Below are 15,553 nucleotides of genomic sequence, written 5' to 3'. Positions count from 1 at the left end.
CTCCAAAAGAAGGAAGAAGAGCAGGAATACATCCCTGCCCTTCCCTAAACCCAGCACACCCACACTCCAGCATCAATTTGGCTCCTTTGTTGGGAGTAGTGTAGTTGTTTGGATTGTGAGTGTTGTTTTAGGGTGTCAGGAATCCACAGCACACCTCCGCCTTCCCGTCTCCCCCGCATACACTCAGGAATTACCACATCATGCTAACATTTCAACACAAGCAATCACTCCAGATGGTACGTATTAAAATTCCGAGATTTCTGATTTGCCAATGACTGCTTGCTCCCTAAATTATCTCCAGAAATACAAACCAAATCTAAGCACTGGGTAAAGACAGAGGGGGGAATGAAAGTTAGATGGGGAAGGGAGAAAAGACAGGGACAACCATTCCCTTTCCCTGTCTCCCTGCTTAACATTAGGCTTTCCCCATATATTTCATTGTTGCAGTGACTGTGGTTTGCTGCATCGCCACAGAGGCTGGTGGTTTCCTTGCTGATGACACTGTCTCTGTATGGGTGAACTGGAGATGTTTTGGGGAAAATTAGTGCAGCTGGAACTTCCCCTTCTGTTCTCAAAATTGGATTAGGGGAATCGGGCTGCGTGCTTTGCTTTTACTCTTGCTTAGGGGAGCCTAGCCTAGCCCTTTTTGCTCTGTAGGTGCCCCACTGAACAGCATACTGTTTAACTGGATAACTGCTGGGGCTGATGATCACTTTCCCCCTTCATGAGGCTCTCCAGCTGGAATGGAGATGGCTAAGAAAAGTGCTACTATCATATGGCAACTGTGCAACATGATGCATTTGAAGGAAAACAATGTCTGAGACAGAACTCCAGGCCCTAGTTCCGTGGGTCCTAAAAGTGTGACTTCCAACCAATTAATGAATCTCTCTCTCTACAGCACCTGATACTACTAAATCTAGGGAATAGTACTGTTAAGATCTTATAGGTGGTCCAGCCCCTTGCTCTGCTTTTACATTTCACCTTCTGGGTCAGTCTATAAGTTGGTACTGACCCATAGAGGTGATTGTGGTACATCTTGCCCTCTGACCTGGATGCAAAATGACACAAAGATGGGCCTAATGGAAGGGGAAATACAAAAGGGATTATTAGTGGCAAGGTAAGGACGTGGGCATGAACTCACATTGGCCTTCCCCAGTTGAGATGTGAATTAAATCAATGTTATGTAGATTTAGATCCAGAAAAAATAGAATCTGGTTCTTCAGTAACAGTTTCTTTACACTTTCCCTGGAGTGACACTTGGTCACGAACTGTAGCCTGCTGTCTGGAACACTCACTAGAGGAAAAGGGCAGCAGGACTATTACAAGAGAAAGCAGAGCCTTCTCAAAAGAATGTCATCCCAGCTCTTGTAATATGTTGTCATGGTTTGTACTTGCATGTCGCTGCAGTAAAGCACAACTGCCAGCACTGAGAGATTATACCACCAGGCATATTAGAGGCATAGACACATTAATGAAACACACGCTTAATTCCGCACGCTGAAGTTCCATTGGCTTCAATGAGACTTAAGCATGTGCTTAACTGCTTTGCTAAGTAAAGTTGTGCTTACTCGTGTTCTCAAAGTTAAGCCACGTACTTTAAGCGCTGTACTCAATTAAGGCCATGGAGGTCAAGCAAACAGGATTTCGCTCCAGACTCATCTAGGTTTAAAAATAAGATACCTTTTCTTCCAGTTTATTTTATAACGCAATATCCAATTTGATGTAGTTCATGTTACCCACAAAAGAATGTATAAGATGGGCAGACAAGCTAGCCAGATGCTAAATAGGAGGTTGCTCTGTTGCCAAATTTAATCAGGTGGTAGGATTTAATGGTAGATTTATCCACCTCCCTCCAAAATTCTGAAGATTCATAACTGAGCAGTGTGAATCTATCAGAAAAGTACATTGCTGAGACTGGCACTGCTGGCCAAGATAGCAATAGATGGACTGTAAGGCCACAACAAGGTATATATTAGTTGGCTAATGGTATGAACCATGGATACTTTGTAAGGCACAAGGCCATAGGCCAAATGATTTCATCCACACAGAAACATCAATAGCATACTAATCCATGCCTTGTTGTGGCTTGCTTGAAATATTAATTATTTTTGGCTAACAGTTTTTTTTTTTTTTTTTTGTCACTGTGGTGGAGAGTTTGGAATACAGAAGGTCATTTGGATGTACTTTATAATACAATGATTTTAATTAGAGTAATTACAATATAGCTGTGCTTTCTGATATCTGTAACTAACAATTATTCATATATCTCAGTCTAAATACACAATGGAATTATTCAATACCCTGTTAGTTTAAAACATGTAGCTTTAAAATCCAGGTACATTAAGTACGTTGCATTTACATTGAAATTGGTCTGAAGGTATAATTTTGGTTGTGAAACACAGATTCTATACCTGGATTCTAAAATTACATGTATTAACTATGAAGTTCTTGGAGTAGTTCAATCATATATTTTACTGTCTGGTTATAGGACCTGTAGTATTTACATGTATCAAAAGGGAGAACTTCAGAGAAATTACAGTATACTGTATTAAGTATGGAAATAAAAAAGGATAATAAAAGATCAAGTTATGAAGTTAACCTTCAGTTATGTTAATTACAGGGACTGAAAAGCATAACCAATGTGCAATTATACTATAAGTGCAATGCAACTACAGTCACTGTATTGCAAAAGTATAGCCCATTTTGAATATATTTATAGTTGTTACTTTTCTTTAAATAAAGTATGTAGCAGAAATGGAAGGGATATCAAGATGATTAGAGGCATAGGAAAACTTCCATATGAGGAGAGATTGAAAAGAGTGAGATGGTTAAGTTTAGAATGGAGATGAATAACAGAAGATATGATTAAGCTGTTTAAATTAATGAAGGCCATAGAGTACGGAAGCTGGGCACCCGTATGTATTCCCAGTTTATAAAACAAGCATAAGGGGATATTCTGACAAAATCCTTGGTCAAACTCCAGTGGTGCACGTGATGAGGCTGCTGGCCCCTACAGGTAGATAGAGGGTTAAAGCAGCCCTCAGGAAGGTTGAGGGCTTGAGGGCTTCCAGAGACAATATCAGGAGGTTTGTTGGAGCAGCCAGTTAGGGCCAGGGAGGGCCATATAAGAAGGGCTGCTCAAACAGAACAGGGGCAGTCTCTCCTTGGAGTACAAGGGAGGACTGGCTGCCTTAGAGGAGTACCTTAGATAGAGCAGTGCTGGGCAGGGTCAGGAGAGCAAGACAGAGCTCCAGACTGACTGCCAAACTGAGGCCCATGATACAAAGGACTGGAAAGGTGCTAGGCCTATGGGAATGTGGCCCAGGAAAATAAGTGGTGGGAGTTGGAGGAGAGGCAGCATATGGGTTAGGACCTGGAATAGCGGGTAGGCCTGCCTCCTCTTTTCCCCACACTTGCAACAGAGGGGGTGGCTAATATTCAAATTGCAGTTTACCCCTGAAGGTGAGGGGCTAGACTGAAAGCTGCAGTAGGCCACAGCAGCAATTAGATGGACTAGAGACAGCTAGTTCCCCCCCAGGAGGGGGGAGAAAGTGGAGTGGGGAACAAGTGGACGGCTGTGCCCAGAAGAGGATGCTGCAGTTTGGGGAGTGATGCTGCACCGCCCAGCTGGAGCCAGCCACACCACTGTGCAGCACAGATCACCAGATCAGGCTGCGCTTTGCAGCTGCGCTGCCCCAGGAGCTTGCAACTGCCCAGAGCATTGTACCAGCAGTGGAGTGAGCTGAGGCTGAGGGGGAGGGGGAACCGAACGGGAGGGGCCAGGGGCTAGCCTCCCCGGGGAGGAGCTCAGGGGTCAGGCACGAGGGTCCCCCGGGCCAGCCCATGGGCTGCAGTTTGCCCAACTCCGCATAGAGTCTAAGTTAAGTGCCAGGTCTTGAGATAACTAAGCAAAACACTGCTTCTGTGCCCTCTACTGGTTGTAGTCTGGTAACCAGTGCATCCGCTGAACAGCATGTTGAATGCTGTCCAGACATTACAAGGGAAGGTCCTTCTACCCCCCCTGCTGGATTTCAAGAGGCTAGCTTGGTTTAAACGTAGCTTGATTGAACTTGTTTCTTAAATTACACTGATGTACTTAAATCATAATCATTGATATTGAAAGGACAGCTAATGAATAATAAGTCTACAGTAGTTGTCAACATTGTTTTAATCAAACTTTTCTATTATCATGTGTACTGTAGCAGTGCCTAGAGGCATCACACAATAATTGGGGCCCACTTGCTACACACACACACACACACTGAAAATATAATCCCTCTGCCAAGCACCAATCATAAGTGGTTGCTCTTGTTTTCCTGATCTTTATATATTATTCTGTCATTTCTAAAAAATTTCGGCTTTCTTACATCTTCATATTTAAATTAGGTTAAAGTTTCTAGCCAAGAGAAAATATTTCATTTCAGCAGGGCCAAGACTGTGTGTATTTGCTACAGCAGAATATGAAGAAATTACATTATAGGATAGAGTAAATCTAGATTACACAGGTACAGACTGTGCCCAGAAGTGGAAAATCTGTCTAGATGGCAGTTGCAATGGCACAAGTTACCTACAAATTCCCCTCCACCAGGGGGCCTGCCAGCATAGCCCCACTGGTGCATAAACAGCGGCTGGGGAGAGAGTACTGTATTGTCAGAAATAACAGGAGTACTTCTGTCACCTTAGAGACTAACACATTTATTTCAGCATAAGCTTTTGTGGGCTACAGCTGTAGTGAGCTGTAGCCCACGAAAGCTTGAGCTATAGCCCACAAAAGCTTATGCTGAAATAAATGTGTTAGTCTCTAAGGTGACAGAAGTACTCCTGTTCTTTCTGCGGATACAGACTAACATGGCTGCTACTCTGAAACCTGTATTGTCAGAGTAGCCAATGCATGCATTGCTACAGTTCCTGAGCAACACTAGTCATGATGATTCCTATGAATCACTGCATTTGGGGCAAGCTGCACAAACCTAATTCAATCCTGGTGCTCTGTCGATTCTGTGCACTGAATGAGGCAGGGACCTGTAGAAAAAGTAGTATGAGAACATTCATAATAAGTATACAAAGGGGGGTAGAATTAGAGTTACACAGGGAACCTTTATTCTGGCATTTCCTAACTTTCATGTTTGACTTTGCAACTATAACGTTCTCTTAATGTTGTTTTTGTATGTAATACACCTCTACCTCGATATAATGCTGTCCTTGAGAGCCAAAAGATCTTACTGTGTGATATCGAACTTGCTTTGATCCACCGGAGTGCAGCCCCACCCCCCGGCCCCCTGGAGTGCTGCTTTACCGTGTTATATCCCAATTCGTGTTATACTAGGTCGCGTTATATCAGGGTAGAGGTGTATCAGTTTTAATTGTGTATGCATCTATTGCTAGGCATACTTCTGATAATGTTAAATGTATGCCTGTTGTTGACTGGTATTCTCATGCAAGCAAGATGATGGCTCTCATAAGCCAAATTAAACCCCGGAGTAAGCAGTTGCAACTCTTTTTGATTTCAATGGGCATTTCATCTCTTTATCTCAATGACCACGTTTTAAAATAAACATGTCTCCATCCTTTGCTGCAGGCACCATCTCCATGGCTGAGATGACAATTTACTCTGTCTCCTATTTGAGGCTGTTAATAAGAGTTCCAAGAATGGTTTGGACACCTATTCACAGACATTGGATTGAGGTCAGCAATACCTTCCACGTAATTCACAAACATACATAAAAGGGCAATTACTTTGAGTCACCACTAACAAAGCCTTTTAATATAAACTGATCTTTTACAGTATGCTGGTTAGCAAACAGACAACAGGATGTCCGTGTTGGGAATGTGCTCTAACCAGAATAGGCAAATTCCAAGACTGCTTACTTTATAAAGAACTTCTTTCCCAGTCTCATTTGTGTTTACAGACAAATTTCAGACCCTTAATCCTGTTCATTCATTTCTCTCTTCCTGTGTTAACAGGCAAGTTAAAGGCAGTAAAAGTTGGTTCAGAGAGACCATGGTGCAAAACCCGAGCAACTAACAGTACAACCAAAACATAAAAGAATAGCTTTGGGTCTATAAAACATCAAAGCAACCACAAATATTCACCAAATCACTTCTGAGATCAATGGTCAGCTTTCAGGTAGTGATAACTACCTCTCTGAGCATATGCAAAAGACAATTAAGATGAACTTACAAAGAAGTTGACAACACAACAGGACTCCAAATATTTTTGTGTAAGTGAAAAAGCACTCTCTCTCCCCGCAGCTTTAGGATGTCAGTTATTTTACATTGGTGATATGGGACCTTTTAAACTATATTTTGCTTTTGTGGAGTAGAGCAGCTGTTTGAGACTAGAAGGGTTTTAAAGGATTTGACTCCCTCTTAAGCAGTTGGACAGGAGATGGTGAAAATATGCTGGAAAACATCTTGTTGTATTGAAATCATTCCATGAAATAACACTGATTCTCTAGTTTCCTATTGGGGGAACATTTTCATGCAAATATTGCAAAGCCAAGTCTGTCCATTTCATTTCTTGTTCTTTTACTGACTCTGTTGTGCCGCCATTATCTTGTTCTGGTTCAGGAAGCTCATTCTGAGAAAACAAAATGGTACAATGCATTCTGTACTTACAAAGCACCCTAACAGGAGCAAGTTAGTAACATTTCATACTGATAAATACACAGATCCACAACTAAGACTGGATTGAGCATAAGAAGGACATGTACTGTACATACTGCTCCCATTAAAAATATCAACAAGCCCAAATATAGGCATTGTATTTTCCACAAGAATTCCGTGCTTAGTTTTAGAAGTGAATTTGTTTCTTATCTTGGTGGCTGGTGGACCCAAGTAGTGCACACGTGGCAAAATAAATGATTATAATGTCTGGTAAATATCAGATAAATATCAGTGCAAATATTCTATTGCTTGTTTACAATCTTTCTCCAGCAATGAAGTCCAAATATAGGTATTCCATTTCAGAATTTTAAATAAGGCATTCTATCAAATATCTTCTTACTGTCCTATAGAAGATAATGAAATAGCAAAATAAGCACTCTGTTTCGAAGTTGAGGTCAGTGACCTAAGAGGTGAGGCTGTGCTAGTGCCATATAGAAAACTGGAAAGCATTTCTAAAGTTTGCCTTAGTAACAGAAAACCGATGAACAGACAAGCTGTCAGGAAAAGCAATGGTTTAACTGTTTTGTTTTTCTTTTAAACATTATTCTCCAAGTGTTGTCATAAGTGTGCAATTGCTAGAGAATGTGTTATTCCCCAGAATATCATCTGGTCAGGGTTCTCACTCCTGTGTCGTGGGACCCCTGGCATGAGACAAACACAATTCCTCAAACTCTAGGATTTTGTTCAGTAAGGACCTGATCCAAAGCCTATTGAAATCAGTGGGAGTCTTCTCATTTTTTTCTATTGGCTTTGGATCAGACACTGAAGGCAGAAGTAGTGGGTCAGGGCTCAAGTGGGGTCACCTACTGCCCATCACTCTAAACACCAACTTTCCAGTCAGCTTCTGCTTGACTTTGTTGAATGAAGGAATATCCTACAGCAGCCATGCTGATTTTATAGCCAGCTAACATCCAATCTGTGTCAATGGCTCAGTCCTCCTGAGGTCTCAGAGGGCCGTTAGGTCCACACCCAGGCCTGCCTCTACTGTTAAGTAAGAGTGCCCACAGGGCCAGGACACCTCAGAAGTATGCTGCAAGTAACACTTCCTCTTCTGTGATACTGTTTGTGTGCACGATTCTCAACCATCAAGAGTCAGTATATAGCTCATGGAATCTCTCCCCCCCCTGCCCCCCCCCCAAAGTGACTATCTACTGAACCAATCATAAAATGAAGGCAAACGCCAGCACAGAAGCTGTTTCTATAATTAGTCAGTTTAATGAGGCACATCTCAGTAAACTCCAACAGGTTGGAGAGTCTGGGCTTCCATGTCTCAAAACAATCACAGGTCAGCAAGATGGAGGTAGGATTGTTTCCTAAAGCCTGAATACAAACAGCAGAGCTCAGTGAAGATAGTGAATTGCTATACATATGTCTGCAACAGACACCACTGACTGTCCTAAGGCAGGCAGGATAGGCTGCCTCACCTGTGACCCAGCTGACCCTGAGATGGGCCTTTGGGCTTCACACTTCAAAGTAATGTAAAATGTAACCAAACAGCTATCCTAGCCTGGTCCTTAGTGACAATAATCTCTGGAGCAGTGATGTCAAACAAATCCAGAAAATCAGTTGGACTGAAAGGATGAAGAGAGGCCTTGCAGGTTTGGGGTACATGGATGTGGGAGGGAAGAAGTCTAGCATGAGAGGCCTACAATTTGGGAGCCCATCACTACCTTAAGACAGGATCTTGGCAAAAGGTAGAGTAGGTACAAAAGCCTGAAGTACACTTACTCAGTGAGCTAAAATCACTGCTGGTTGGGAAGTGTCTCAACATGACAGGCAACCTCGAGCCCATCAAAATAGAGTGGTTCAGGAAGGCCTTTAATCAGTTAATTAAGGACTACAATCTCAAGGCTTACTGGGTTTAAATGAGGGGTCTCCATGAATGACAAGGCTGTGTCTGTGCCTAAGGACAAGGCGCTGTGAAGATCCAGGTGTACCGTCAAGTAGCCTATGATAGACTAAAAATAGTTGCTGAATGAGCCTAGGAGGAGTTGTCCCTTTTCCTGCCTTGGCTTGCAGTAGCAAAAGTGAACGAGGGAAGGGGAAGTCTGAGAGTCCTCCCCCTCCCCTACAGCTAGCTGCACAGTACTTGAAAGAACTGAGGGAGAGGGGATTCCTGGAACCCCTCTCCATAGACCGGTGATACCAGAAGTAGCTGGGAAAGATTGGGACCCCTTCACCTATCTCTGAACTAGTGGCAGTAGAAGCATAGGGCAGGGTTTCTCAAACAGGGGTTGCCACTTGTGTGGGGAAAGCCTCTGGCAGGCCGGGCTGGTATGTTTACTTGCCCCGTCCCAGGTCTGGCCGATCGCGGCTCCCACTGGCCGTGGATTGTGCTCTGGGCCAATAGGAGTTGCTGGAAGTAGCAGCCAGTACGTCCCTTGGCCTGCGCTGCTTCCAGCAGCTCCCATCGGCCCGGAGCAGCGATCCACAGCCAGTGGGAGCTGCGATCAGCCGGACCTGCAGACGGGGCAGGTAAACACACCGGCCTGACCCGCCAGGGGCTCTCTCTACACAAGCGGCGACCACTGTTTGAGAAATCCTGGCATAGGGGGTGGTGTGGGGGGGTGCAAAATCTAAGAAAATCTGCCCTGTGTAGCAGTACCTCTGTGAGCAGAGACCTGCCAACAATGGGTATGTCCATGCACACAGCTTAGAGTGTACCCCTGGTATAGATACATTTTAATGGAGATCATATCGCAGACACCTTCATGATTACATACCATCCTTGTACCAAATACAGCAATTACTTTCATGCAAAAGTAATAGTAGGAAAATATTTAACCTATTTTTGTTTTATTTTAACGGCATTTTAGCAGCTGGAAATGAAGAGCAGCCAGCATCATGTGACTAGCCAGCTCTCTGCATACTGCTATCACCTCGCTGATCACCTGTGGCTGGCAAACCAGAGTTTGGCAAACTGCTTCACACACAAGCAGTGCAAAACTGAAATGTAGCAGGGGGAAAATCATCACTTATGTCTGCCCTGTACTCCACACAAAGAATGAGGGGATTGTGGGAAGAAGCATTCCAGCATCCAAAGAAATAGATAACAGGTCAGGAATAAGGGAAAGCATTTTCTTCTTCCAAAAAGAGGCAGTTGACTGCAGGTAGAGAAGCAATTTTTCTTCTAACCACCGAGAGATATGAGAGAACAGGAAGAAATCCCCCACAAAATAAATGGGAAGCTGGCCCCTGGGGTGTGGGAGCATCATTCGTACAACGAGCAGAACTGTAAGGCACATTTGGCATGCCATGTCTCTGTTAAGAGGTTAAAGATGGTAGAAATGTAATTCAGGCTTATAAGCAGCCTATAGTTTTCACCTACCAAGGGTATTGCTACATCTTCATAGGGTAATCTATCTTCTCTCCATGCATCATCAATCAAATCCAGGATTCTTCCATCCCTCTGCACCTCACTGTCCATCTTTGTGCAATTTGCATATGGATAGACCTGTGATACAAAGCAGAAATTATTTGTGATATCCAGACCCCCAAAAAGATGAAACTTAACTCTATGCTTGCTCTGGCCTGGATTCCATAATTAAATAGTTTAATGTTTTTTTTTACAGTCCATACAGCATGACCAAGTTGGTTTTCATAGTTATTATTTGTATTGTCCTATGAGAAGCTTGAATACAACATTTCTTTCTCTACCAATTCAGTTTTTGTCCATGTAACAAATTTAGTTTCCCTCCCTATTCAAAAAGGGGTTTAAAATTGCACTACAGCCATCTCATCCTTAAAGGGTCAATGTCAAATCTTATTGTAAACAAATTTTATTTCCTGATACAGTACCATCTAAAATTGTGTCTCATATTTATTTAAAAATCCTTTATAAAAAAAAGCTTAAGGATATTTCTGTTCTTGTGTTTATGTTTATCCACCTTCAGGTATAATGACTGTCCTCTCAGAATTTAAATACTTAGAAGCATCTTTAGGATGGGCCTGAGAGCTCAGACCACTCCTCCCCTGCATGCAAATACCTGCCTACTACTGCTTGTTGTCTGTTTACTTTTGGTCATGGATCTGCTGCCATTACTGGCAAACACCCTCTGCCAGAGTGTGGAGAGAGGTGTGCACCATCAAGACAATGAAAGTGACCCTTCTCAAAATACTGTCAAAGGCAGTGGCACAAATGAAGGAGACTAATAAAATAGAGGAAAAAGGAGAATCTTCTCCAAGCCTGATCAGCCATAGTAATCTCAGGGGTTGTGCGTGACACTTGCATTACTACCCTCGCCTTCAAATACTATCTCCAGGCCCCCCCGCTGCAATGCCTACAAGCAATCAGCTAGGGGATGCCAGGTCGGGCAGTGTGACAGCTGGGCATAGCTGACATTTTTTATTTAAAACCAAAGCACAGGTGAAAATAGGTTTGTGCCAGAGCGGATGCACGTAGCCGCCCGGCAGCCGCTCTTCCACAGCGGACACACGAAACAGCCCTGTTCCTTGCAGCGGGTGTCAGGCGAGGCACGAGCCTGGGCAGGGCGGTGGCTGGGGGTCAGACTGTCAGAGAGCGACTCCGGCCTGCTGCAGCGGTGCGCAGGGGCGCGCAGCCCGGATGCCCAGGGAATAGGCTTCATCCCCACAGCTCCCATGGAGACGCAGTGACGTGTGGGGGGGGGAAGGGAGCGAGCAGCCTCCTCACAGGACCCGCCCCCCCGAATCAGGGAGGGGGCTCGAGCTCCCCAGGCAGCGACCTGAGCGCGGTCAGTGCGCATGCTCACCCGCCTTCGGTCCCGGGTTGTGTCAGCAGCCTCGGCTCCCCCGGGGCTGAGGGGCCGCAGCGGTGGCGGGGCTCAGCCTTCTACCCCACCCTCCGGGCCGGCCAGCAAACAGCCGTCCCCTCCAACGTCAGGCCCTACCCCCGCACCTGACACCCGGCGCGCGCCCTCTTGTGCCGGCGGCCCTAGGAGGAAATCACGTGACCGGCGGCGCTCGGTCGCGCGAACCATAGAGAGTGGGCGGGTGCGAGTCCGCCGAGGAGAGAGAGGCCGGCCCCGGAGGTAACGGCTCGGCCGGGTTAGGCTGTGGCGAGCGTGTCTGGTCGTGACTGGATCTGCGGGGCTGGGTCTGACTGTTCTTGGGTGACCAGGTGGCTGTAGCCTGGTGTCCGGCCGTGGCTGTCCCTGTGGACCCGGGTCTGATTGTAGCGGGCTGTGTGGCGAGGTAATTGTAGCCTGGTGTCCAGTGTGGCTGTCCTTGTCTGACTGTACCTGGCTGTGACAGTCTGACTCCCTGCGTGACCAGGTGGCTGTAGCTTTTTGTCCAGCTGTGAGGCTGTAACTGTCCCTGCGGGGCTGTGTGCCTCTGTGTGCTAGGGTGATTGTAGCCTGGTGTCCAGCTGGGACTGTTCCTGTAGGGCTCTGTCCCCTGACCCCATTGGGGCTTAGTCTTCACTGCAGAACTCCTGTGGTTGTGCATCGAAAGCGCCAACGTGAGATCAAAGTAAGATGGTTTTCTCGCTGTGAGAGCCTAGTGGGGATGTGTCATGGGTCTCTCCCCCCTCGGGGGAGCCAGGCGAAGTAACAGTTTACAGCATCTTTCTCTTAGTTGACCTGAATTACCAGTTGGCTACGTCAGTGTGCAAATGTGCTGCTTCTGCAGTGCAGACAAAACGTGTGCCCTGGTGGCTGTGGCCCTGGCTTGGCTGGGACTCACTGATGAGTTTGGATTAGTTTTAGGAGCTGGTACCCGCCCAACCGCTCACAGTTTCTGGATCTGGAGTTGGAACTGAGTTCCAAGCAGCAGCTGCTGGTATGAAGAGTTTGGGGTAGGGATAGCAGATGGGGCACTCCCATCCTTGGTGCTGGTGCCCTGTCACTAGCACTACTTCCTGCTAAGTGATGGGAGTGTGATCTTAGAGGAGAGTGAAGAGCTGGGGAGACACTTGGACACATTCACTTACTCTATGTCAGTCATAATGCATGTCTACACTGCCGTTGTATTTGTAATTGCAGCACGTGTAGGTATACCCAGTTTAGCTTTATTCTGGCTAGCATAGGTACCAATGGCAGTGAAGCCACAGCTGTCAGAAACCATGATGAGGATGGTTAGGCTTAGCAGTCAGAGCTATGGTAGTCAGAGCCAGTATCAGAAGTCTGCAGCGGGGTTGGAGCAAGGCTGGAGCATGCTGAGACTTGGGAGTCTGTTGCCACCGTCAGGCAGGAGAAAGTTCTAAGCCCTGGAGTGACATTGAGCTAACTGAGTTGATTTTCCTCCTGTGAGGTTATATATCTGCCTGAGAACCACCAGACCAGTTCTTGGCTTCTGGATTAGCTGGAGCCTAGCAGAGGCATGACTCTTATCCTCACAACAGCCACACAAGCTATACATCAGGGGTCAGCAACTTTCAGAAGTGGTGTGCCGAGTCTTCATTTATTCATTCTAACGTAAGGTTTCGCGTGCCAGTAATACATGTTAATGTTTTTAGAAGGTCTCATTCTATATCTATAATATATAACTAAACTATTGTTGTATGTAAAGTAAATAAGGTTTTAAAAATGTTTAAGAAGCTTCATTTAAAATCAAATGAAAATGCAGAGCCCCCCGGACCAGCAACCAGGACCCAGGCAGTGTGAGTGCCACTGAAAATCAGCTCACATGCCGCCTTTGGCACACGTGCCATAGGTTGTCTGCCCCTGCTATACATGCTCTCATGGGATGCAGGGTACCTAGCAGGGTAGCTAGTCCATGCTTCTCCAGCATCACTGCTATTGGTACCTCTGTTATCTAGGTCAAATTTAGTTTGGATATGTTTATGGGTGCTGCAGTCACACCTTTGATTACAGTGGAGATGTACCCACAGTGACAGTCACAGATAGCCATGCACGGGTCTGTTGTTTCAAACCTTCAAGTGTCAGATCCTTAGCAAGTAGAAATCTTTTATGATTTTCTCTGTGTCTCTGGGAATGATGGGGTGTGAGAGACTTGGTCTGTCAGCACCACATCTCCCCTTTACCACTGTCAGAATCCCACTGCTCCCCCAGTGATCAGTACTGTAGGGAAGGGGCACTTTTCAGAAGTGAAAACTAGTTGCTTTTAATCATTCTTATTCTATATTTTTTATTACTATTTATATCAAACTCTGAGGAACCTGAGAAGTCCCTTAACAGAAACATCCTTTCAGCCAATCTTCCATCTAGTCTGGTCTCTGACGGTGCCTGATAACAGATGCTTCAGAGGCAGATGTAAAACTCCATACTGTACCAAGTTGTGTAACGCTAGCACTTAAACCATTTTCAGTTCTGATTCATGGAGACTCAATGTAGGCAGTGGTTCAGAATAAAGTTCAGTATCCCAGTGGTAGATTGGACTTGTAAAGACTTACTTTCTGTCCTTGGGTTTTACCTGAAAGTCGAGATTGATTTTGTTAATTTGGGTACTAGGGGCCGAGGATTCTCAGTGGAGCAGCTGTAGGTTTCCTCATGCTTTCCCCAGTTGGCTGAATTTCAGGACACATTGCAGAACCTGATTTAATAAATACCATTTTAAGGTCTCATGTCTTACAACTCAGGAGGTCTTAAAAACTAAGACTATTTTATGCCATTGGAAAGCTGTAGAAACCGCACCCCCCCTTCAGTGGTAAAAATATTTTATTTCTAGTCCATTCAAGTCAGGACATGTCAAGGCTGAATCCCGACTCTGTCACTCTGAGTTCAGAAAGTGGGGGCCCGCAAGGATTCTAAAAATTAATACTTGTCACCTCAGGCTTGTATTAAACTCCCAAGGTTACAGCTTCTCTCTGACCTTGGCTTGGTAAATGCTGCCACCACCCAAATGCAAAAAAAACCCCATGGATCCAGGAAGGAACACTTGGGAATTCCTCCCTGTAGGGTACCTTCAAGCCTTTTCTCCTTTCCCTCCTCCCCCGCGCCCTGGGGAAGAGCTGAAAAACAAAACAAAGGAAATTAGCTGTGGCCACCAGATAATCAGACAGCATGTGCACAAACCTATTAGGACACAAAAATCCAAATCCTTCTTTAAAAAAGTAAGTTTTATTAAAACAAAAAGAAAGAAAATACATCTGGAACTTAGGCTTTTGATAGATTTTAAAAGAGCAATTTTCAAGAATTAAGCACCCAAAATAGCATCCTGAGGTTCAAGTTCAAGGTTACAAGCAAACAAAAGCATCTGGGGTTAGCACAGAGGAGATCCACAAGCCAAAACAAAGAATAAACCTGATCGCACTTATCTAAACATTCCCTATCCAAATGATTCCTTCTAGGTATGGAAGATAATTTTTCATACCTGGTTCAAACTTTACACAGCATTCCTGCTTATAGAATTGCTGCTCTGTCCCTACAGCCCAGAGAACAACAGACAAAGGGAAAGTGTTTTCCCCAATTTTAAAAAGTTCTACCTTCCCATTGTCTCTTTTGGTCAGGTGCCCACTTCTTTCTTTTTACCTATGGGCTTGCTATCCCTTTACAGGTAAAGCAAGCAGAAAACGGACCAAGAGGGATTTTACAGCTGGCTGACTGGCTGGCTGTCCATCAAAGGGAACTACTCCCTCCCCCACCCCCCACTGTTCCCCCAAATGTATCACTGGAAATATTACAATTTAAGATCATATCATTCTGAATATCATTTTGAGTTTTTCATCAAATAGGCCACAATGCAGCAAGGTTTTTGAGCATAGGTCTAAATTTCACTTCAATGGGACTACTTGCGCTTACAGTTGGGCTTGTGCTTAAGCATTTTGCTGAATGTTAAGGCCTTAGAGTCTGGCACTATTTTAGCAGCTGCCGTCTTGCATTGTTAAAGATTTAATTTCTAGCTTTATACCATCTGCAAGCTTGGAATTGCACTCTGTAGTGTTTGTAAAATATCTGCTACTAGAACCATATCAAGTGTTAGAACAGAAAAAAACTCAAGCAATGTG

General features: G+C 44.8%; 2 protein-coding genes across 15 annotated transcripts in view; one reads left to right on the top strand and one right to left on the bottom strand.

Annotated features, from left to right (window-relative positions):
• Positions 1–5,736: 5,736 nt before the first annotated feature.
• ANAPC13 (anaphase promoting complex subunit 13) lies at positions 5,737–11,617 on the bottom strand. 2 transcript variants are annotated; one of them, XM_032769797.1, is made up of 3 exons: positions 11,543–11,617; positions 9,995–10,120; positions 5,737–6,580 (listed from the first exon to the last, which is right to left on the bottom strand). In XM_032769797.1, the coding sequence occupies exons 2-3, from the start codon at positions 10,091–10,093 to the stop codon at positions 6,455–6,457; spliced, it is 225 nt and encodes a 74-aa protein (XP_032625688.1). In that variant the 5' UTR covers positions 10,094–10,120; positions 11,543–11,617; the 3' UTR covers positions 5,737–6,454. The 2 variants fall into 2 exon arrangements, with proteins under 2 accessions (XP_032625688.1, XP_032625687.1); XM_032769796.2 differs by lacking the exon at positions 11,543–11,617 and adding an exon at positions 11,397–11,484.
• Positions 11,388–15,553, top strand: part of CEP63 (centrosomal protein 63) — a 42,929-nt gene continuing 38,763 nt past the window's right edge. For 4 of the 13 annotated variants that reach the window (XM_032769795.2, XM_032769788.2, XM_032769782.2 and 1 more), the window contains exon 1: positions 11,682–11,838. Coding sequence is in view for 1 of the 13 variants with exons in the window: in XM_075068617.1 (XP_074924718.1) it covers positions 11,389–11,675 (287 nt within the window). In the remaining 12 variants the exon portion in view is untranslated. The other 9 variants (XM_075068618.1, XM_032769787.2, XM_032769781.2 and 6 more) reach the window with 5 other exon arrangements.

Source organism: Chelonoidis abingdonii, chromosome 8, assembly GCF_003597395.2.
Source record: "Chelonoidis abingdonii isolate Lonesome George chromosome 8, CheloAbing_2.0, whole genome shotgun sequence".
NCBI classification, from domain to species: Eukaryota; Metazoa; Chordata; order Testudines; family Testudinidae; genus Chelonoidis; species Chelonoidis abingdonii.
Note: the sequence above shows the minus strand (reverse complement) of the source record. Positions and strands in the feature narration are given on the sequence as shown.